This window comes from Pholcus phalangioides, unplaced genomic scaffold, assembly GCF_987345545.1.
Source record: "Pholcus phalangioides strain wild (caught in Gottingen) unplaced genomic scaffold, Ppha-v1.0 ptg000014l_1, whole genome shotgun sequence".
In the NCBI taxonomy this organism is placed as follows: Eukaryota; Metazoa; Arthropoda; class Arachnida; order Araneae; family Pholcidae; genus Pholcus; species Pholcus phalangioides.
Window position 1 is genome coordinate 16,597,997 of NW_028301607.1, and position 22,003 is coordinate 16,619,999.

At 38.6% G+C, this 22,003-nt stretch overlaps 2 protein-coding genes across 3 annotated transcripts in view; both read right to left on the minus strand.

Annotated features, from left to right (window-relative positions):
* Nucleotides 1-2,978, minus strand: part of LOC149078209 (carbohydrate sulfotransferase 1-like) — a 52,661-nt gene extending 49,683 nt beyond the window's left edge. Inside the window, exon 1 of the mRNA XM_089241798.1 lies at nt 2,664-2,978. The gene's annotated coding sequence lies outside the window, so the exon portion shown is untranslated. The remainder of the gene's footprint in view (nt 1-2,663) is intronic.
* Nucleotides 2,979-8,878: 5,900 nt separating this feature from the next.
* LOC149078210 (uncharacterized) overlaps nt 8,879-22,003 on the minus strand; it is a 32,881-nt gene continuing 19,756 nt past the window's right edge. For both annotated transcript variants that reach the window (XM_089241800.1, XM_089241799.1), the window contains exons 4-6: nt 16,876-17,064; nt 12,167-12,690; nt 8,879-10,690 (exon numbers count right to left, since the gene is read on the minus strand). In XM_089241800.1, coding sequence (XP_089097926.1) covers nt 10,288-10,690; nt 12,167-12,690; nt 16,876-17,064 — 1,116 coding nt within the window. In that variant the 3' untranslated portion in view covers nt 8,879-10,287. The remainder of the gene's footprint in view (nt 10,691-12,166; nt 12,691-16,875; nt 17,065-22,003) is intronic.

The window sequence follows — 22,003 nt, forward strand, 5'->3', positions numbered from 1 at the left end:
GATTTTGCCCTCCCTCCCCCCAGCATTCAAACATGTACTCACTGACAAAATCAGTTTCCCAAACTTTTTGCTCCATCGCCCATAGCTTATGGGTTGGCTTAATAGCGTCACGGGCTCCCGGGTCAAGTAAATTTTCTGAGGCCCTACCCGCCAAATTCTCGAAAATTTCAACCACATTTCATTTTTGAGAGGCCCCTTCTTCTCTTGAGGCACCCGGGGGGGGGGGCATGAGACGGCACTGCCCATAGCTTCTACTGCCCCTTAGACCATTCCATCATTCCACAGAGGGCAATATACTAGACTAAACAAACATCTTTCACCATAGTCGCAGAGGTCTCCCGATTTCGGCTTTGCCCAGGAACCCCCTCATGTCAAAGTCGAACCCTGATCCAAGTGCTTAGGGCATCGGCAGAAAAAGGGAACCATAAAAAAATAATCAAATACATTTTTTTTCCACCATCAATCATCAGGTGGGAAATCCTAAAATTTCAGAACACGCGTGATCGAACAGTGTAAGATTTTTATCGAAAGGTTGACCAAGGCTGCAACTAGGGGGGGGGGGGATGCCCGGTGTCTCGCAGTGCTGTACCAGGAAGGGCACCGAGTTTACTTTTTCCGTTAAAAATTACGAGGGTGGGGCGCCAAAGTGGACACATACAACACTCCCAATAGATAAGATCTTATTTATAGGGGTTGTTGACACAGATCCCCAAGTGACAGTAAATTTTAATTTCTAGTTGAGGTTTGAGTGTGAAGAGAAACTAAGTTAATTGCGAACAAGAACTTGTGTTAATGCTCCGTTTATGTACAGACATTTCACTGAATTTCTATAAAGTAAGCCTAGAGTCGTCTCAACAGCATCATGGCTTTCCCCCCCTCCCCGCCCGGGGCAAAACAACGTTTTCTGAGACCCCCGCCATCTAGCTGCCTACCAATTTGCAGGCTTCAAAATTTTAAGGGGAAGGGGTTCAGCAAAATGATTTTTTATGCACTCCCCTCCCACTTGAAAATACCTGCAAACCAATTTACATACTTATTCTCGAAAATTGTAAACAGATCCAATAATTGTCATAGGGCCCCGGGCCATGCATTATGGTTAAAAGTAAAGGGGACGGGGGGGGGGGGCACCCAAAATCACTTGAGTGCTTAGGGCCTTCATATGGATTACTCCGGCCCTGCGGATTCCCTTTCCCCAGAGCTACTAATGTAGAAAAATGGGCCTGTGGAAGTACAATATGTGACAGCAGTGATCTTTAATACAGTGGATACCGCTTATAATGTCCCTAATTAGAATAACGTTTTCTAGTTTATAACGACTTATGTTTGTGGTTCCAACTCAAACTATACTCATCGAAATTTCCCATTAAAAGCGTTTTCCCGCTCACAACGTTTTTCACGACAGTTTTTTTGAAACTTTATAACGGGATTCACTGTACATATAACACATCGCTTCCCTCCAACATATCAGCATGGACCCACGTCTCTGTCAGGGCTCTTACTAAAGAGTATAGTTTGAGACGCATTCGGCTTTTGCGTTTCAACGATTGTTGCAGTTTCCTCAAAGTGTCGCGGCTCCTGACAAATTGTCAAGGGCATCACGAAGCTATTGGCATTGATGCGATTAGCTATACAATGCATTGAAATGGCTCTCTTTTTAGATTGTTCTAGTGAGCCGTGGGTAAGCATTGACATGTAAAGAAAGCCGCGGGTAGAAAGTGAGAACCACTATTGTGTTGAAACATTACTGTGCAGTGCAGTGCAGTGCAGGGCATGCGCCCCCTCCCCCGCACAAGGGCCTGGGGGGCCCGTTGTGATTCTTATATTTCGTGTGTGGTTTTCATATTATAAAATTCATATAGAGAGCCCGCCAAAAATTCCAGCCTGGGGGCTCTGCTACTACTAAACCGTACATGCACCTCGTACATATTCCTCTACGACACGGTTGGAGATACGGGGGGGGCGGCATTTGTCGTCGTCCCCCACCCCCACAGCAATAATGACCGTGCTCCCCACCCCTCCCAGACTTCCAAGTCTATCTCCGCCTATGCTCTACAAAATTTCAAACGAATTGGAACATTCCAGAATGTGTGTTCGGAGTAGGTTATATGTGTGGCCCTAACGTATTTATGTTGTCAGAATTGTGCTTGATTTGTGTTCTTGCTGGTGTCATCTGTTTTCCATATTTTGAAGTAAAGATGGTACACGATTGCATTTTCATGTTTTGTCAGTATCATGTTGGTCTGACTGCTCTCTGCGGAGTGTGTCTTTTAAATGGGAGTCCGGCTCCGCAATGGTCTCAATAGGATAAGGGGCCCTGAAAGATGTACTACCCAAAACGATTCGACTGACAATCACGAAGCGTTCAGTTTGTTGTGCGTGATTACACCAAGGCAATACTTAAAAATCAATTTTGAAATACTGTACATTAGCTATAATATCGCCCTTCAAACTTCAGTCATCACGACAATAACCGGTTCAGTGACAGACAATGCAATGAGTTCGATGGAGTACGTGAGAAAATACGTTTTTTTCTTAACATCAGAAGAACAAAAAAAATTATTACATACTAGAGAGAATATGGATCGGAAAACTTGTAACTCTATACACGCCAGTGAGTAAAAGGAAAAAAATTGTGGAGGAAAAAAGTATTCTTTGCGTCTTACCACCATCGAGGAGTCGCAAACACGTGAGGGAACATCCGGTCTGTGGTCTTCTGAGAAAACACAATGCTATCTTTTTAACATTAACAACAACTCCCAGCGCGATTTGCGCACATCATTTGGGAAATGATGAAGTTATTCCATGGATGATGTCGGGAGAAATCGCATCGCAACTTTCTTGGGAGCCCGACAACAGCTGACTGACTGATGGGGAGATGCTTTTTATTCTTTGTGGGGGTCGGCGGCAGGAAAGAAAACAAAACTTTTTTTTTTCACGTCAATACCGCCGCAGCATCATCATTCCCGTGAACAGAGGCTGGCTTTTCGGCACTCACTAGGGTTATAGTGTTAAATGTCTGCTCAACTTTTCTTCTTCCGCCAGATCTCGCCAAGAAAACTCTTTTTGTACTGACACGATTGGCGATATTTTAGTTTCGTCTTTTTTGTGCGGTAGCTATATCGAGCATTTCTCTGAACGCGGAGGGAATTCTCATCTTTGTATTCTCTTCAATCTGCTCTGCGTTTCTCAACCTTCCGAACCCGAAAGGCGGGCAGAAATTTCCAGAAAAGGGCAAGAAGGGGAAAGATTCAATTTTATATATTTGAATGACTTTAAAACCAGTGGCTCCCTTGCCCAATTCACGGTTCGCATACGGCTTTCCAGAATAGTTTGATAGATATTTTCCCCCGTATATAAAAGAACCACTTCAGAGCCACAACGCATACTTTGAGAAACACTGACAAACAATATTGTCACGTTTTGTGGACCAAATTCTAAAAACCACGGACATGGCAAATGAAATAAATACACGTATGTGTTACGATCGTCTTGACGCATGGGCCCATTCTGTCATTCCTCGGGGCTCTCGTGTATAGAAGAGTGTAAAAAACCCTGCAAATATGCCCCCTCCTGAGTGGTGTATTTGCGAAGGAGGGGCCAGGCTGTGGCAAATTCCTAGGGGCGGCAACTTTGAGGAATGTGTGGCCAAGAAAATTATTGGAATGGGAGAAGGGCAGCGAAATTTGTATAACTCTCAATGAACCGCCTCCGCCCAAACAACAAGGGATTATAGTTTCCCAACCTTTTTTGTCCCGTAGCCCCCTTCTTCAGAAATTTTTTTCTGCCATCGCCCCCCCCAACGCAATCTGACCCATAGAATCCTATGTTATACCCGTAGCTCCTACCGCCCACGTTGGGAATCACTGGACTAGATCGACAGTGAGTGACCTAGAGCGTGTGCAAGTATGTGAAGTGAGTGACCAAAACAGGATGAAAGCATATGAGTGACTAAAAGAATGATTTTAGAAACGCAAGTGTACTTGCAGAACTGTGGGTGAGGCCAAGTGGGTTATGGGATTATAGCACAGGTTGGCGAATTCGTGAAAAGATTTGTCAAGAAAATTAGACTGGAATGAGAGGTGGCAGCCAGTGGGGGGTGTTACACGAGTCTGCGCAGACCCTGAAATAGAGACATTTTTGGTAACACCAGTAAACTTCATATATTTTTAATGCACATAGAGAGCAATTAAAAGTCTTATATAAAATATAATAAAAATATAAATAATATATAATAATAATACAAAACAAAAACACCTAATCACTGTTTTCCAATTCATTTTACGGGACTTTCTCTAAGCTTCATTTCCTCAGTATTTGACCAAGGGGTCGTTCAAGTATTACGTCAGCAAATTTTTAGCCATTTTTGACCCCCTCCCCCCTTGTCAGCAAAATTTCGTCATCAGCTCTGCCCCTGAATCCTAACTCATATTGGTGGGTTCGGAGACCTACACGAGGGGGTTCGTGCCCCCCACCCCCAACCCGACGATCAAAAGTTTATTTTTTTGATGCAAAAAAATTTTTTTTTTTTTATTGAAATTTCGGAAGAAAATACCTTTATATGTTGTTATAATCAATTTCTGTTAATTCCAATGCTATTTCAATGCTATGAACTCACAAAATTTATCTTTAGTAAATTCATTGCGATCCACCCTCTGAGCCATATGGTAAATCGCATAAAGGCCTTTGGCCAGCGGACCAAATATGGCCCTGGGGGGTTATCTGATGCGGTCCTCCCTCCTCAAACCTAATTTTGTAATGATGAAGTAAGTGGCATATTTACAGATCGCTTAAATGGCCCGGGAGACAGTCTCATAACATAAGCGATCAGTGACACATTTAGAGATCCCTTGAGTGACACGTAACGTAGTTTTAGAGCACTTAAGCGGCCCCCAGTGTGGTTCTACATCACTCAAGTTACCCGCTGCACATTGTCAGATTATTTAAGTGTGTGTGTGATCCGCGGCATATAATTACGGATCACTTGAGTGATGCGTGGTTCATTGATAATTTTTGTCGCACCAATGTCATTTTCCGCACACGAGGGCTAATGAGACCGGGACCTACAATTTATTGCCGATTCCGAACGGCAGGCTTGTTTTTTATACTCATCCAGAGGTTGGTGTGCTAACCCTCTCGATGGGGGACTCCCTGCGGTAGCAATTTTTTGCTGCGGTCAAGTCGCCGTTTTTTGTTGTATCCCTGTGTCAGGAGTTTTCTGACAAGGATGAACCGGGTATCGAACTCGCGACACCTCTAAACATCCTTTGGTACTTTAGGCGAGCATCTTATCGACCGGGCTACCGCGCCCCGTGATGCGTGGCACAGTTCCAGAGCGCTTAAGCGGCCCGGACACATCTCCAGATCACTTGGATCCGCGAAACATTTAGAGATCACTAAAGTGGCTCAATGGGGGCGGGGGGGGGGAGAATGTTACTTCAAGAGTGCCCACAAACTATCCAAAGGTTTTTCTAGTTTTTGGCGCACCGAGTAAGATGCCATTAAGAATATTTCATATTTTCATGAAGGGTGGTTGATGACGTAAGCATTATCCAACCCCCCCCCCTGCCCCTTGTCATCAGTCAGCAAATCGAAAACCCCCTTCCCCCCATTGATGCTGACGTAATACTTGAATGACTCCCAAGGAGTGGTAAAATTCGTGTAGCCCACAGGCTCCTACCCCACGTGATATTGAAATCTGGTACTACAATTTTTGAAATAAAATGTTTAGGCTGCGGCAGTTCTCAGCCTTATCCATTTGAATATCTAACAAATGCTCTGTTAAAATCGCACGTGTAGCTCATGTCAGAAAATCACTATACTCGAGGTCCCGTTATGCTGTAGGCTCTGGGCTCCTGTGTCTCAGAGAAAATCACTGAAAAAGTTTAATCAGCTGAAATTTCAAGTCTGGTTCAAGATGAGTAGGTGGTCCGCAGATGAAGTCCTGACCAGTGGGGGTGTCGCATGAGTCTGTACAGACCCTGAGATCAGGGTCCCCCGGGCCAAGTGATGTTTTTGAGGCTCTGCCTGAAAAATTTCAACCACTTCTCATTTTTGAGAAATGAGTAGCCATTTTTTAAATAATTTTTTTGTAGTAATAATTGCATTTTGCCGCTAACTCTTTTGCGTTTCTGGGTTGTGTGTGAGATGAAATTCACTTAAATCTTTTCAATTTCTTTGAGGATGACACCTTTGGACTCTTTCCTTGTTAGTAACAGCTCATAAAATGTGTCTAGATTTTCATTCTTAAAAAACCTATTGTTCGAGAAACCAGTTCAATAAACGACCTCGCAATAACCACCTTACTTCTGTGTGAAGTAACAAAAAGGTATGAGCTGCATCCGTTTCGCGACATAACTGTTCAAAAATCCTGCACTTCAAAAGTCAAGACTTGATATAGCTCACCATTTTCACAGCTTGGTTAAAAGCTGCATTATTCTTCATTACACGCTTTTACGACTAATGCCTCTCTGGGCAAAAAAATTATAATGGATTATGTGAATTCTAATATATATATTTTATGTGAATGATAATGATTGCATATATATATTTTATGTTAATGATAATGGATGGATTTTCATCGAGAGCTTCGGCAGTAAAACCTTTAAATTCCCCAGACATAGATGGTGCACCACTCATACATATACCACAAGTCTTTCCATGAAAAATCATGGTTATAGAGATAGGAAGTAGTAGAAACGAAAAATACCATGGCCAGTCTCCAGCGGTCTGCAGAACAGAAACTGCTCACGAAAGAGAGAGAATTGTTGAAACTGTAATTATTCATGCAGGGCCAATGATGTCCTCTCTAAGAGTATGAGGTTTCTTTTTTTTTAGCTATCTGTCCTGCTCAGAAACGAATTAAGGTTGATTGAGGCCCCAGGCAAAGAACACATTGGGCCCCTTATATTTAAAAAAAAAGTATAGTTGGTGTTTTTCGGGATGCTTCACAAGTTGGGGCCCAAGGCACTCGCCCGCTATGCCCGCCGTTAAATCCGCCTCTGGTTCTGCTACTTTAAATGATGCTTCAAGAGCAGTGTCAGCTATAGTGACTCTCTTAACCATTAGCAGAGCTGCTTTCATCTAGTAGATGTGAAAAATACGACAAACTTTTCTGTGAAACACACTATGATGTTTTTTTTATATTCTTATTCCATAAAAATCCATACGCTGCATGGATGCATGTCCAGGCACGCCTTTTCTTTCTTTTGTCTTCACTCCCATCGTTGTTTTGAAGATGGTCTGGGAGAAACTAAGGTTCGGCTTAAAGCAAGCACTAGGAGCCGACTCTCCGCTTTCACTGTCCTGGAGTTTTACATTTAAAAATGAACTTATCCATAGCAAAACACTGTGAATCAGCGCTAAAAGAACAAATAAAAGCGGCGGGAGAACTCTCACTTTTATAGATTGTTCTGTCGAAGTCTCAAGAATGTTTGTAAGGAACCGAGTATACTGATCTAACCTTGGGAATGTTCAGGAGCGATTGGCTGTAATGCTACCTGTGTGGATGCAAGTATAATTAATTCATCAAAACAAATCAATGTCACTATCTGTAGTGCATGTGAGAGTAATCAATTCGACTTTATTTCAACACCATATAAGTGGACCATGATATTTTTTGGTTTATAGCCATATCATCTCGCAGCACCCCCTTAGCCTATATAGAGGCACCTTAAGAAACCAGGGCATACCAGTTGGGAAAGACAAGAGCATCAATTATCCAAAATAATTAGAGACTAGGGGTTAACTGGTTTTTTTTTTTTTTTTGGATATCTGATCATTCATGGAAAAAAAATTGTACCAGTGTCATGGGAGCAATATTAAACACAAAGCATGTAGTATTTTATATCACACGTCTTACAAATAACAGAGAACTGACAAGCCTAGTTTGACATTGCCCCATCAAAGTAGGCCTACAGTTTACAAAAAGACATCCCAAATTTTCTTTTGCTTCGGAGCCGAGACTTTTTTGCCCTAAACCTCGCAAATGTTGTTTGAAGACAGCAATATTGAACAGTATCATATTCTTGTTCTAACCACTTCAAGGCTTTCGGTTAACTGATGTTTCGGTTTATCTGCATTTGGATAATCAATGCTCTACTGTATTATCCCCACAGCTGGCTTTTGGTATGCTTTCCATTCCAATAATAAAACTCCTCTCAAAATCTATCGGTGAGTGAATCAATTACTTGAGCATTTATTTGACCCGTGCGGCCTTACTGCAAGGTAAATGTGAAAAAAAATGTTTTCACTGTAAAATTTCAAACTATGTAATTGAATGAACTCAAAAGAAACAATTTTTGATGCATTGCATCTACTAGCCTGGAACCAAAAACAATGGATTCATTCGTATCAATTTATGAAGAAGCCCAGGGTAAGATTTCAAAGACTAAGTTGCCCATTTTTCGCCCTTCTATGAAATTCACCATTTGTGGCAGACACAAACTTGCGAAGTTTTCTGGGTCTTGTTACTGGTGTGCCCCAAAACGCTGCAGCTGACCATTACGTGCAGTTGACCTTGAACAGTGGGAAGTTGGCCACATCGACCCATACTAACTGGGAACCGATGTTCACCAAAAGTTAAATTTTTAGGAAAGGGTTACTGCTGCAGTGAAAAAAGTGTGCCAAACTTCAGAAAAGTTAGTTGTCTCCACTGGAAATCTAACCCTGGTCCTTTTGCCTAGAAACAAATTAGGTTTTACCCCTCATTCAAGCTTGTAGGTCCCCCTGAAGCCTCTCCAAAGACCCCCACCTAATTAAGACCCCAGCTGTAAAACTGTGGTAAATTTATTATCAATTGGACAATGAGGGAGATACAAATGGATACGTTATACATTTGCTCAAAAAGGGACAACTACGCAAAAATAACAAACAGCAGCACTGACAATAAAAATAACTTTTTTTAATAGTTAAGGGATACGTGTAACAACATTTTGTAAATATATATAGTTCTTCAAATACTTCTTCAAAGTTCTTCAAAGTCTAGCATGCACTGAAAACAGAAATCACATTGTCCGCTTTCCTAACATACACACACACTCTCTCAACTCAAAAACAAGCACTAAATAGATAGAAAATAACAACCTCCGCTACAGGTAGAGGGGGGGAACCTGTTCATCCGTTGAAAAAATTACATAAATTTGTACTAACTCGCAAACTTATAATTATCAAAAACCCGTTTATAAATGAATGACTATCTCGAAAGAAATGCATCAATTTCAAAAAAAACTTCTGAGGTAACAAATCATAGACTTATGATTGTGTTGCTATTAAATCAGCAGTCTTTCTTGAGAAAAAATTCACACAATTATAGGAAAAATAACATTCAACAGATTCATTCTAAGATTGTTACAGAAAAGAAAGATTCATCTGGTGGAAAAAAAACCAACAAACACGTCAGCAGTCTTGGTAAAGTATGTATCTTCACATAAACGAAACTATATATTGGAGTGATTTTATAATATACAAAATAACTTATCCACGCTAAAAATATGCCAACACATCCATTTACCTTTCAAACAAGTTATTTTGTAACATGGTAAATGCACACTCACTAAAACACTGTATTTCGGATTCTGGTGAAGATCTTTATTACAAGATATGCCACAGATTTTTGAAAGGGTTCGTTGCTTTTTCTATTTGTATATTTTTCATATATTCGAAGTTTAAAATATGTTTTCCGTGCCAAACAAAAACAGCATCTTAAACATACAAGCGGTGATTCAATAAAAATAAATGTCATAAATGACACTTTATCTTGCATAGCTTTTTTTGATAAACGTTTTATCCCGATACAAAAGAAAGCCATATAACAACTTACTTCTGGATAACAAATATGCCTAAAAAACATCCACAATAAAATAATGACGTGTGTATGTGTGCAATATATTAAAAATGATGAACCAATTTTTTTATTTGTGCATGATGTTTCCGTTCAACAACAACGTCCTAATACAGCCACCAGAAATGTCTAAAACTCGAATATGCACACATATCTGTTGCTATTCGCCGTGGGATAACGATCACCCACACGTTCCGAAGGTGAAAATTCCGTATAAAATCCAAATATTACGGAAAATGGAAACAAGAAAAGAGTATTGCCATATACAAGAGAAATAAAACAAAGCAAACAATCCTATGATAATAAAATAAAAAGAATACCATTAATTACTCATAAAATGTGTTCATTATTAGTCATAGAAGCATCGATGCACAGGTTGAACTTGTCTGATTCCTGCTTATGTACAGATGAGATGAGATGAGAAACGTAGGCAATCGTTTGAGAGACTGCTACTTCTTTCTGCCACCCCGTTTTGTTTTCATGGAATTCAAGCCTGAAGTAGATGGTTTGACTTCTTCCGCCACTTTCTCTGGTGATCCTTTATCCTTCTTGGCCTCCTCTTTTTTCACGTTACTGTGCTTATCCGAAAGAATGCTCTTTCTCGGCGTGCTGAGTTTAACTACGATTTTCGCACTTTTCTTGGTGCCAGCAGTTTTCTTCTTCCCAGATTTCACAGAAGAACTGGCCTTCTTATCCTTCGGTGGTGTTTTATCCAAAGATGTGTCTGCTTTTTTCGAACCTTTGGCCAATCCTTTTTTAGAATAGTTGAAGTCCTCCAGCTTCAAATTAGATTTCGTCCGAACCAAATAAGCAGCGATGTCAGGTTTAGATCTGAATTTGATACCTTCGGGACTGAAAGATAAATAAATTCATATTATTAATTGGTTCAGTTATGAATAAACACATATACAGTATATACTAATACATATTTGCATATATAAATACTAATAAACCACGGTTGGATTTCTTCCAGAAAAAACCTATTTCTTCCGAGACAGTGGAAGAAACTGAAAGAACGTGATCTAAATAATTATTATATATTTGGTTAAAGTACACATAATTAATGCTTGTTGTTTCACCTCATTGGTTGTGAAATAATATCAAATATGTTTCAAAACAATAATTTTTTACCATTTAATTATAAATATCTCACCAAGATGTGTGCAATATTTAATTTTTCAATAAAGTACACATATTAAAATGAATTATTCTAATTGCTGCACAAAATGTTAATCTAAGAATAAAAAAATATTATACAATTCAAAGTATAATTAATACATGTGTTTTGGAAAATAATTTCACAAAGATTTTATGGTAGAAATGTGTAACGAAATTAGTCTAGGTCTAATGAAAAGCTAGATATGTGACCTTGGTCAAAAATCGATATCATTTTTATAATTCATTTTACATGTGCATAGTTAAATTGTCATAGGCCTAATTCAAATTTATCATAAGCGTATTAATTTATAATAAGTGTATTACCATGTATTTGATATATCTTGCATTGTAGTGTAAGTGATGAATAAGAAAGGAAGACTAGTTTCCTCTGCTTGGACGAAAATTCCAGAGAGTCATCAATTATGTAAAACTTTAACCTTAAAGACATTACTGCACAGGTTTTGGCCTTTTATGTTCCACAGAACCCTTGTGCCAACAGAATGAAGGCCATAGACCCTCTTATAAACGATATTGGTACAAAACAATTTAAAACATTTTTTCGAGATCACTGGCCCCTTAAAATCTTTCTGAAGACTCTTGCCTACTGTGTGTGTGCGTATATAATACAAATGTGAAAGTATGTATGTATGTTTGTCCTTAATACAAATCTACAATTTTACACCGATCATCACCAAATTTTGCATATATACCAAACAGGGCAGTGATTGAACCATGGGCTACTTTAAAAGTTCGTCGGAGCAGGGCTAATGCCCGAAATAAGTGGGAAAAGCTGTTGGGCAACAATGATTCCTGGGCCCCAACATTCACTTTCAGAATGCTTACTTTGGCTACCGTGGTTCCCTAACAATGTGTTTCAGACATGTGCACATCTTTGCAATGGTTTGTCATTTCTTTAATGCTGCCAGTATTATAAGTTCATTCCTTCATAATGGTTTTTTGTCATTTTTTCGATTCCCCCGGTAATTGAAGAAAACCCGGGCAACGCCGGGTATTGCGACTAGTATATATACATATACAGTGAAACCTAAATATAACAATACTCTGCGGACCCAGAAAATAATATCATTGTAGAGGGATTTATCTTGAGTACCGTTGTAGCAAGGTTTCACCGTACACAGGAAATAAAAAAATAACTTTGAACAGACTTACCTGTAGATGTATATATCAAAAGACCCAGCAGTTTTACCAGACTTCCTCTCAACAACTTTTTTAGTCCAACCTGTAGGGAGTGAGTCATCAGTATCACCAACATCTTTGGATTTGCTTGGCTTCCTCTTGTCCTCGCTTTTTGTTTCAGATGCTTTCTTTTCAGTTTTCTTCGCTTTAACCACTTTTGATTCAGGTTTTGTTTTCTCATCCTTCGTTTTCACTCCCTTTTGCTTTTTCAGAGGTTTCATTTCCACCTCTTCTTCATCAACACTTTCATTCTTCGTCACATCCTCATCATCATCATCCTCATTTTCCCCTTTGCCCGCAGCATTATCTTTGGAACCCAACCCTGTTTTCATTTGTTTTGCATCGACTTCACCACTCACACTATCGCCTTTTCGTTTCCTCTGGATTTTAGGGGGATTTGGTTTAGATGATATGCTTCCAGATTCTTCTGCTTCAACAGCTGACGATGCATCGTTTTCTGGTTTTTCTTCATCAAGGCCATCAAGAAATTCAGACACCTGAAACGCGAATTTGATTGCAAATTATTCTCATATTGTTAGTTTCACAGATGACTTTTTAATGTAAAAACATCAACTTCGATCAATTCATCATAGTTCAGAAAGATGAACACAATAATATGGCTGCCAACTTTGGACAATGAGAATTAGGGTGGATTTCGTACAGATCCAAATTCCGTACAAAAATTAATACAAAATGCTATTAATGCTAAATTTTATAACTTCCGATGCCGAGTTGGAAGAGTATGGAACAAATTACCACCAGATCTCGTATGTTCATCTACATATCACAGGTTCTGTCAGTCTCTCCAGGGTTCATACAAAATTTTCAAAATGAAAAGTAAGGAGTTTTTAAGGACTTTTTAAGGAGTTTCAAACAGTTTTTAAGGAGTCATGGCAAACTTCATAACTTACAAGTTTTACAGCAAAAAAAGGGGCGGGGCACATATGCAAATTTATTTTTAATTTGCAAACAAACTTTCCTCTCTCAAAAATATAGATGTAGAAGTGGTTCAAAAATTACAAGTTTTGATTTGTTACCCAGCATCATAAGAATTCATAAAATAATCAATCCACATACATGCTTTCTGTCGTCACTTTGGTGACGACAAGTACCTTCAAGTATTAGTCAAAAATATAACTATAACTGACGTAACAGCATCACATAAATTATAAAAATTCTAAAAGTGATATTCATTCCCCCTCCAATTATTCAAAATAAAAACCACAGCCGACAAAGATTTTTCTTACAAAATTATTCATATTTACAGCAACTCTAGGCACACACACACACACTTCCAGCACAACTTCCTACATAGTAAATTGCCCATAGATGGTAATAGACCTGAGTTGTGCTTTGTTTGAAAGAAAGAAAGCCCTCCCCCCGGAAATCACTCACTCAAACAATCTGGGAATGTGCCGCGGGCCGCTCAATTGAAGTAAGAATTTGCCACGAGTCACTTGAGGCAGGCCACATTTAGGCCATGCGTTGAGCACATGTATGCTTTTAAATAAGGGGCTGTTCAAGTATTACGTCAGCAAATTTTCAGCAATTTTTGACTCACCCCTCTTGTCAGAAAAAGTCAGGGAAACTCTCGCCCTCCCCCTGTCAGCACTCTGCCCCCCTTCCTCCTAACGCTTATTGGTGGAATCTGAATTGGGGGCTTCCCCCCAGATGATCAAAAATTTATTTTTTTAATCCACAAAATATTTTTTAAAAGAATTGTAAAAATATTTTTTACAATTTCGAAACAAAATATCTTTAAATATTATAATCAATTTTTGTTAATTTCAATGCTATTTGAAGGCTAAGAACCCAAAATTGCTCAAGAAATTCATTGCGACCCTACCTCTCTAAGCCCTTGGTAACCCTGGACCAGCGGTAAACATTCGGTCTGTGCGGACCAAATGTGGCCCTGGCGTTATCATGTGGCCTGTCCCTAAATCTATTTTTGTAACAATGAACCAAGTGACACATTTACAGATCGCTGAAGTGACTCGTGGCACAATTCCAGACCATTTAAGCGATCTGTGGCACATTAAGCGATCCCTTGAGTGACATGTGACAAGGTTTTAGAGCATTGGTCCTGCCACCAGTGCGGTTCTACATCACTCAAGTTATCCGCGGCACATTTCCAGATTACTTAAGTGACCTGCGGCATAATCACGGATCACTTATATGACGCGCGGCACAGCTCTAGAGCATTTGGATCCGCTAAGTATTTGAAGATCACTAGAGTGGCTCTGTAGGGGACTCAATAGGGAGAATGTTGGTTCAGGTGCCCACAAACTAGTGAAAAGTTTTACTCGTTTTTCGCGCACCGAGTAAGACACCATTAAGAATATTTCATATTTTTTATAAAGGGTGGTTGATGACGTAAGAATCTTCCCCCCTTCCCTCGTGTCAGCAAATCGAAAATCCCCCATCCATGCTGACGTAATACTTGAATGACCCCTAACATAAAGATACCCTAAAGTTATTTTCTGAAGGTTAAAAAAAATGGGTTCAGCTATAGCGGCTGATCGGCTCGTCCTCCCCCCCCCCCCCCTGTAAAACCAGACGTGGCTCGGGCTGTCACTTTTAAAAGCCGGGTTTTACTAGCAGGTTTTCTATGTCGCGCGCAACGTGAATTACCCAGCGCGACATGCCCTCGATTCATCAATATGAAAATACAAATACAACGCCACAACAGGCAAATTGCCCAACGAGGTGGCTGAGTTAAGAACATCATGGATCCCCGAGCCCCTACCTACTACTGCTACCCACACATGCACCCCCCCCTCCCCCGCGGAACCCCCCAACGAATCGGTACACGCGGGAATGTACGTGTAGTGCTACCTGACGTAAAGTTTGTTTCTGTGTAATGTTATGTGTAGTGCTGTCATCTGCCCCCAGTTTTACAAACTATGAGTGAAGTGTTATGGTTGAATGATTTACCGTTGCTCTCTGTGGCGAGACTTTTTAACGGGGAGATCGGCTCGCATTTGCGCCTTGAAGTTGGGAACCACAGAAAACCAACTTCAGCCGACCACCACTGTGGGGTTAGAACCCAGATCCTCGCATCACGAGTCCGGCACTATAACCACTCGACCACCACAGCGGCAAAAGCAGTACGACTGTTTTCCTACAGAGCGCAATACGGCTCACGACAGCGCTTTACGTCGGGCGTGATTGGCAGACTGCTTCTGGAGGAGTTAAGCGTCGTGTGCCGCGCGTTTCAGCGATCTTCCCTTCATTTTCGTGTTGTGTCTCTTCCCTTTAAACTGGAGCATGCAGCCGATAGAGTGCATGACGCCAGGGTCATATAACATATAGCCGTCCTGAGCCGATGCGCCACGCTTGGAAAACGCAAATGCGTAACGTCATTATGTAACTCATTTCTGCCGACACGAAATGATCCAGTTAAGTTCGCGCGGCGCAAAAAGCCTACTCCTAGGAAAACCTGGCTTCAGGGATGAAAGCTCGTTACGGGATCCCAGGAGAGATAACCCCATTGTCTCTCATAGAATCTCTTGTGTGTGGATAGAGCCTGTTCCTCTTTTTTTTGCCTTTTTTATTTACGGCAACCAATCAGTCAATCGTTCATGTCAGGTTTTATTGGTGCATATATGCTTATTTTATATATATAACTTTTTTTTTTTTCATCAGTTCTATTATTTCAATTTGGAATTACATGTGATGATTCTCTATTTTTTTTTAAATATATATATACATGTATTTTTTTCGGATTTATATATTGAATTTTATTGTGTAAACATGTTTATTTTATAGTCGTTTTGTGTTCAGGGATTTTTTTTATTATTTATTATTAGCGTCATCTTTTATGCATTTTTCTCTTTGCATATATTCGTGTGTATGAATGTGTACTGATGTTCCCTGCCGTCTCTTTCCAATTTTATTGATTGTTTGAATTGTGCACCTGTGGAGTTAGAGCCTACTGGCCTTGCACAGGTTTTGTATATAATAAATAAATAAATAAAATAAAAGATTTTTGAAAAATGTAAGGAATTTTTCATTAATAAAATCAAAATTTCAAGGATTCACCCCCTTTTAAAAATCACTCACGCCATCACAGTTTAACGCCAAATAGTTGCCAATGTATATATATAGGTTGAATTGCAACAGTACTGCCATTACTACTCTCAAATCAAATCTTGCCATCAAAAAAATTGTCATCGTGCCCGAAATGAGGCATACAGATGCAATGAGACACATATAGTCAAATCAAATGCAAGTCACCTCACCAATTTTGAGTGTTGAAAGATGCATTGATGTTGACTGTTTGGTAAATTTTATCTCCCCCCCCCCCAAAAAAAATTAAATATTTTTTGATTTGATGCAATGGCTACAATTTGCATTACGCTTACAACATCATTTCAGGGTGGGGGAAAAAAGGAAGCAACAGACTTTCTTCCAAGTGTGAATTCTTCAGGAATAATTCCCCCCCAAAAGCAGATTTTTTTTTACAATTATGGTCAAAATTAGAGATTTAAAAATTGTTCAAGAATCCGGGAGATGGAGCAGAAATTCAGGGACTTGGCAGCTATGCAACAATGTTTCGTGGGCATCCAGTTTATGAATGGTGGGAGGAGGGAACATTTTTGATAAAAATTAACGTTACAAAGTTTGATGGTGTCGATCACCAGATCACAAAAAAAATTAAAAAATTATAAAATCAAGATCACCTTCTTCCTGGGAGATTTTTTCACAGATTCTTTTTTAGTTGATGATTTCACCGACTTGTTTGCAGCTTTGGACTTGGCACCTTTCTGTTGCTTTGAATTTCTCGTACCCTTGGCAGACTTGTTTGTTTTCTCATTTGGCTGAACATCTTCAGTAGGTTCTTTCTCTTGCTCAGTGCCAGCCATTTCATCCTAGTGAAGAAATTTCAAATTATTAAAAAACAAAATGGTACTTATCACTTTCTAGGTTTGTTGCCCACAAACTTTTCACAATTTCTTCACTTGCTACCAACTTAGATGTTGGCGAATTTTAGTGAATTTTCTTTTGCTGATATCTGCGCTGACTGCATCGTTTTCTATCCAAAATTAAATAAAATAAAGATTATCAGAAATAGTATTTGGGAATCGAAGTGTTGAGTACCAACCAGGGTTTAAGCTACAGTCGCATTTTTCGCAAAATTTGAAAGAAAAACTTAGAATGTGAAAGTAGTAGTAGTCAAGCAAAAATGCGTACAGTAGGTACGAAACGAGGACATCCAACCATAAGTCATTAACATTGCAGCATTTTGTTAAAGCTTCCCCCCCCTTTTCGCTTTTTTGCTAAAGGAATTTTTTATCTAGCTTAAACCCTGGTACCAACGTACTCAACACCACTGATCAGTGACAATGCCTTAGATTGCATCAAAGCTTTCCACTTCATCTTGTGACTGTTATCACAAAAGTATTCACTAGTTCTAGAACACTGTAAAAAAAGAAAAATATAGCATTTTATTTTTTACGTTGAAAGCGAATACTAAATTATCATCATAAAGAAAAAAAAGCCAGATGAGGGTTGGTAAATTACCCAGGTTTTTTCAAGAATTTTGATAATGAAACATGAGGAAAGCTAGTTACATATTATAGTTATAATAGTTATATATATGCTACAGCCTATAAAGTATAATAGAGTAATTCATAGCAATTATTGTGAAATTATTATATTAGTGATGTCCAGTAACAGAAAATTCTGGGTAGGAAAGAATGCCAAAATCGTTTTGCACTTTATTATGATAAGGGCGGGGACTATGATAATGGGCAAGTATAGCATTCACCTAAGGCAAGCATCTTCAACCCGTTGCTCGCAAGCACCATGGAGTACCCAGAGTGCTCAAGACTCATGTTCGATTTTGTGCTTGCGACAACATTCAAATCAACATTCCAATCAAATACCTTAGAGGAACTGCATTCAAGGATTGAAATCACCATGTCATGTATTCGTATGTTAAACTTGCCGTAAGGATGCTCTTCCTTTGATGATGGGTATAGGCAGTGTTCACAACTGGAAAAAGATTGAACACCCCTAACCCTAAGCCTCATGGTTTGGGGGACCCGTAAAATTTTAACAATATACAGTCTAACCCCTTTGTAACACCATCCATCCAAGTTTGGTGTTATATTGAGCCATAGTTAGAATAACGTTTCAGACATTTCATAAATTCTCAGGTTTCTAATTCGGAAACTTCTGATTTTGTTGATCAAGTAAAGTGTAAAAAGAAATTTAAGTCAAAACAAAAAAAAATGTTTCAAAAAATTATTTTTCTAAGTATGAGTATGTTTCGATTGTGGTGGACGACATGATCGTTCTAATTATCGTTTAACATCAGAGACTTGCAGGCACTGTGACAAGAAAGGGCATATACAAACTACATGCAGGACCAAGGGTATTCAGAAAAATAAAGCATAAGCACATAATATACATGAAATTAAAACCAAAAATGAATATTCAAATTTTGTAATTAACGTTTCTGGTTTCAAGCAAAGTATCAAGGTTTTATTGAACAACCATGCATTAAAAATGGAGATTGATTCTGGATCTTATTATTCTATAATTTCAAAAGAAACTTTGTTTGGTTGCTGCAAACTTAAGATTAGAAATATTTTTGTGAAGTTGCAGGATTTTTAAGGAAATTTAATTTCACGTCTAGGTTCATGCATTGTAGAAGTGCAATTTGAGAGAACAAGAAAGTCAGATTGCAACTGCTAATTTCAAAATGCAAATGCACAAATATTTTGGGTTTCCTCATGGTTTGGTTTCAGCCTTTGGATATTTTATTGAATGGAGTTAAAAAAAGTTGGATCTAATCCCGTGGATTTTGTAATTCAAAATTACAGTGAGGTTTCTGAAGCTGGATTAGGCACATTTGTGGGACCGGTCGTGTCTTTACCTCTGGATCCACAATCCCCCCCCCCCATTCGACTCAAGGCTAGGAATGTTCCACTTGCAAAGAAACCAAACATCACACAAGATTACTTTGAAAAACTTCAGGATGAAGGAGTCATTGAACCAATTTCGAACCCAAAGTGGTCAACTCTTGTTGTTCCCATTATTAAACCTTCAGATGATGTTAGATTATGTGGGGACTATAAAGTAATTTTGAATGAGGCCATGAATGCTCACCCCCTATCCACTTCCAGCTGTTAATCAGTTACTGAGAAATTCAATGGGTTGAGACTATTACGCTAAAATAGATTTAGTTCAAGCTTACTTACAGCTTTGTGTAGACAAAACATCAGCCGAGGCCCAGACGATTGTAACTCACAAGGGTGCTTTTAAAGTTAACAGATGGTGTGAACATTGCTCGTGGAAATTTTCAAAACATGATTGAAATTTTTTTTCAAATTCAGAAGGAACTGTTCCACATTTGGATGACATTTTGATCAGGGCTAATTCTTTTGAACAATTAGCATCAAGATTAGAATGTGTGCTAGACAAACTTAAAAATGTTAAATTACATGCTAAAAAAGAAAAATGTCTTTTTGGAGTCACTGGGGTCGAATTTCTGAAGTATCGTATCGATGCTGTGGGTATTCATCCTTCCAATTCAAAAATTGAAGCAATGCGTTCGACTCCCATTCCAAAAAACAGTTGCAGGCATTTTTAGGACTGATAAATTTCTATAACAGTTTTATTAAGAATAAGGCTACAGTTGCAGAAGTGTTGCATAGATTACTGGATCAAAATGCACCATTCAAATGGTCAAAGATTCATGTTGATGCCTTCAATTCTCTGAAGGAATTGTTGAGTTCAGATTGTGTATTAGTACCTTTCGATGAAAAGCTTCGCATTATGTTGGCATACGATGCTTCAACTTTTGGAGTTGGTGCGGGTTTGAATCACATACTACCTGATGGTTCAGAAGCACCAATAGCATACGCCTCGAGAACTTTAACTACTATAGAATGGAACTATGCTGAAATTGATAAGGAAGCTTTGGGTATTGTATTTGGAGTAAAATAGTTTCATCACTTTCTGTATCGTCACTCTTCACTATAGTTACTGACCACCAACTTCTCTTGGGAATTTTCAATACAAATAAGTCCACGAAAGAGATTTTATCTCAGCGAATGAAGGTGGAGTTTGCTTCAAAACACACAATTTTTTGTAATTCATACACCGGGGAAGAAAATTGGTAATGCAGATGCCCAAAACAATTTACCGAATGCAAAAACTCCCAAATCCATGGTCACATCTCCATTAGAGAAGTGCTATTCATAGAAAAATTAGAAAATTCACCACTTCATGCAGTGGATATTTCAAAAATGACTATTAGAGATCCAATACTTTCATATGAAAAATTTGCAGTTCCGAACTTATTTCATGAAAAGAAATGAACTATCAATGCATAAGAATTGTTTATTATGAGGAAATAGAGTAATCATACCACTGCCAGTTCGATCTACAGTTTTAAGTGAATTTCATGTTGCACATCTAGGCAGTAAATGCATGAAAGCTCTTGCAAGACGCAGGGCTCCCACTCAAAAAATAAGAAAAAGTAGGAAAACGCAGGACTAAAAAGTAGGATGGAGGAGGGTAACCCCCTTAGACAACATAATCATAGAAAAAAAAATCCCTAAAAAATTTTTTTTTGCAAAATTCAAATAATAAAAAAAAAATTGTTTAATTTTGAAATAACTTTTTTTTTCATAGCACTATTTCAGTTTCTTATAAGATTGACTCAAGCCAAAGCAAAATGACAAATGACTTGTTTACAAAACCAATTTTTGGCCAAAACAGTGCACTAGCAACCACAGATAATTCATTGCTGTCTCTCCTCATGTACATATATTACATTCTTTTTGGAGTCTTTCAAAGTGCAGAGCTTGTCAACTTTCTTCAACAATGCACAGCAAATTTTGAAGTACGTTTTTTAAGAATGATGCTTATTTTTCAATAAAATTCCTTTGAGACCACTTTCAAAAGCACAGTGAAAAATGTGTAGATTACAAGATCCGATGTAAATACGGCAAGGTGAACCAGATAGTTTTACTGCATTGTCCATCATTTTTTAAAGCGATTTGTTCACATTTTACTCTTCAATGAGAGTAATCATTTTTGACAAATGAAGCACTTCCATTTCTAGCTCTTTGCTGAGCATTGTAAATATTGTTTATGCCACTTCATGCCTTAAAAATTCAGAAGACAATTGAATGCTATTGGGTAGCACCAGAATCACCAAACCTAGAACAGGCCTATGTATCCAACTGCTTTGAAATGCAAACTGTTGTTTCACCTATTTGCACCGTAATTTTGAATGATGAATGTTAGTTACTGTCCAAGACCACAAAGTAATAAATACAAAATTATTTTTCCCATCCAGACAGAAGTTTCAATGACTACTATACTATACTTGTTGAACCCTCAAACTAAGCAAATGAAAAATTAATCAACCAACTGGTCCACATACACCCCCCCCCCCAAATAACCTTAAAAATGATAAAATTTCTGCTTTGGCAGAATCATTAATTGCATTCTTCAACATTTGTAATATTTGGCAATATATCAATGATTTTCTGCCCAATTAAAATCAATTACACAAATTTTGTTGATAGGATTTGGTAGGAAAAGTAGGACAAAAACTAGAAGGTAAGATAAAACCGAGAAAGTAGGACAAAACCGAGAAAGTAGGACATTTTACCAAAAAGGAAGAAAAGTAGGACAAGTGGGAGCCCTGATGTACATCCTTTATGTGTTTATCCTTTATCATTTTTAAGGTTATTTGGGGGGGGGGGGGTATGTGGACCAGTTGGTTGATTAATTTTTCATTTGCTTAGTTTGAGGGTTCAACAAGTATAGTATAGTCATTAAATTTAC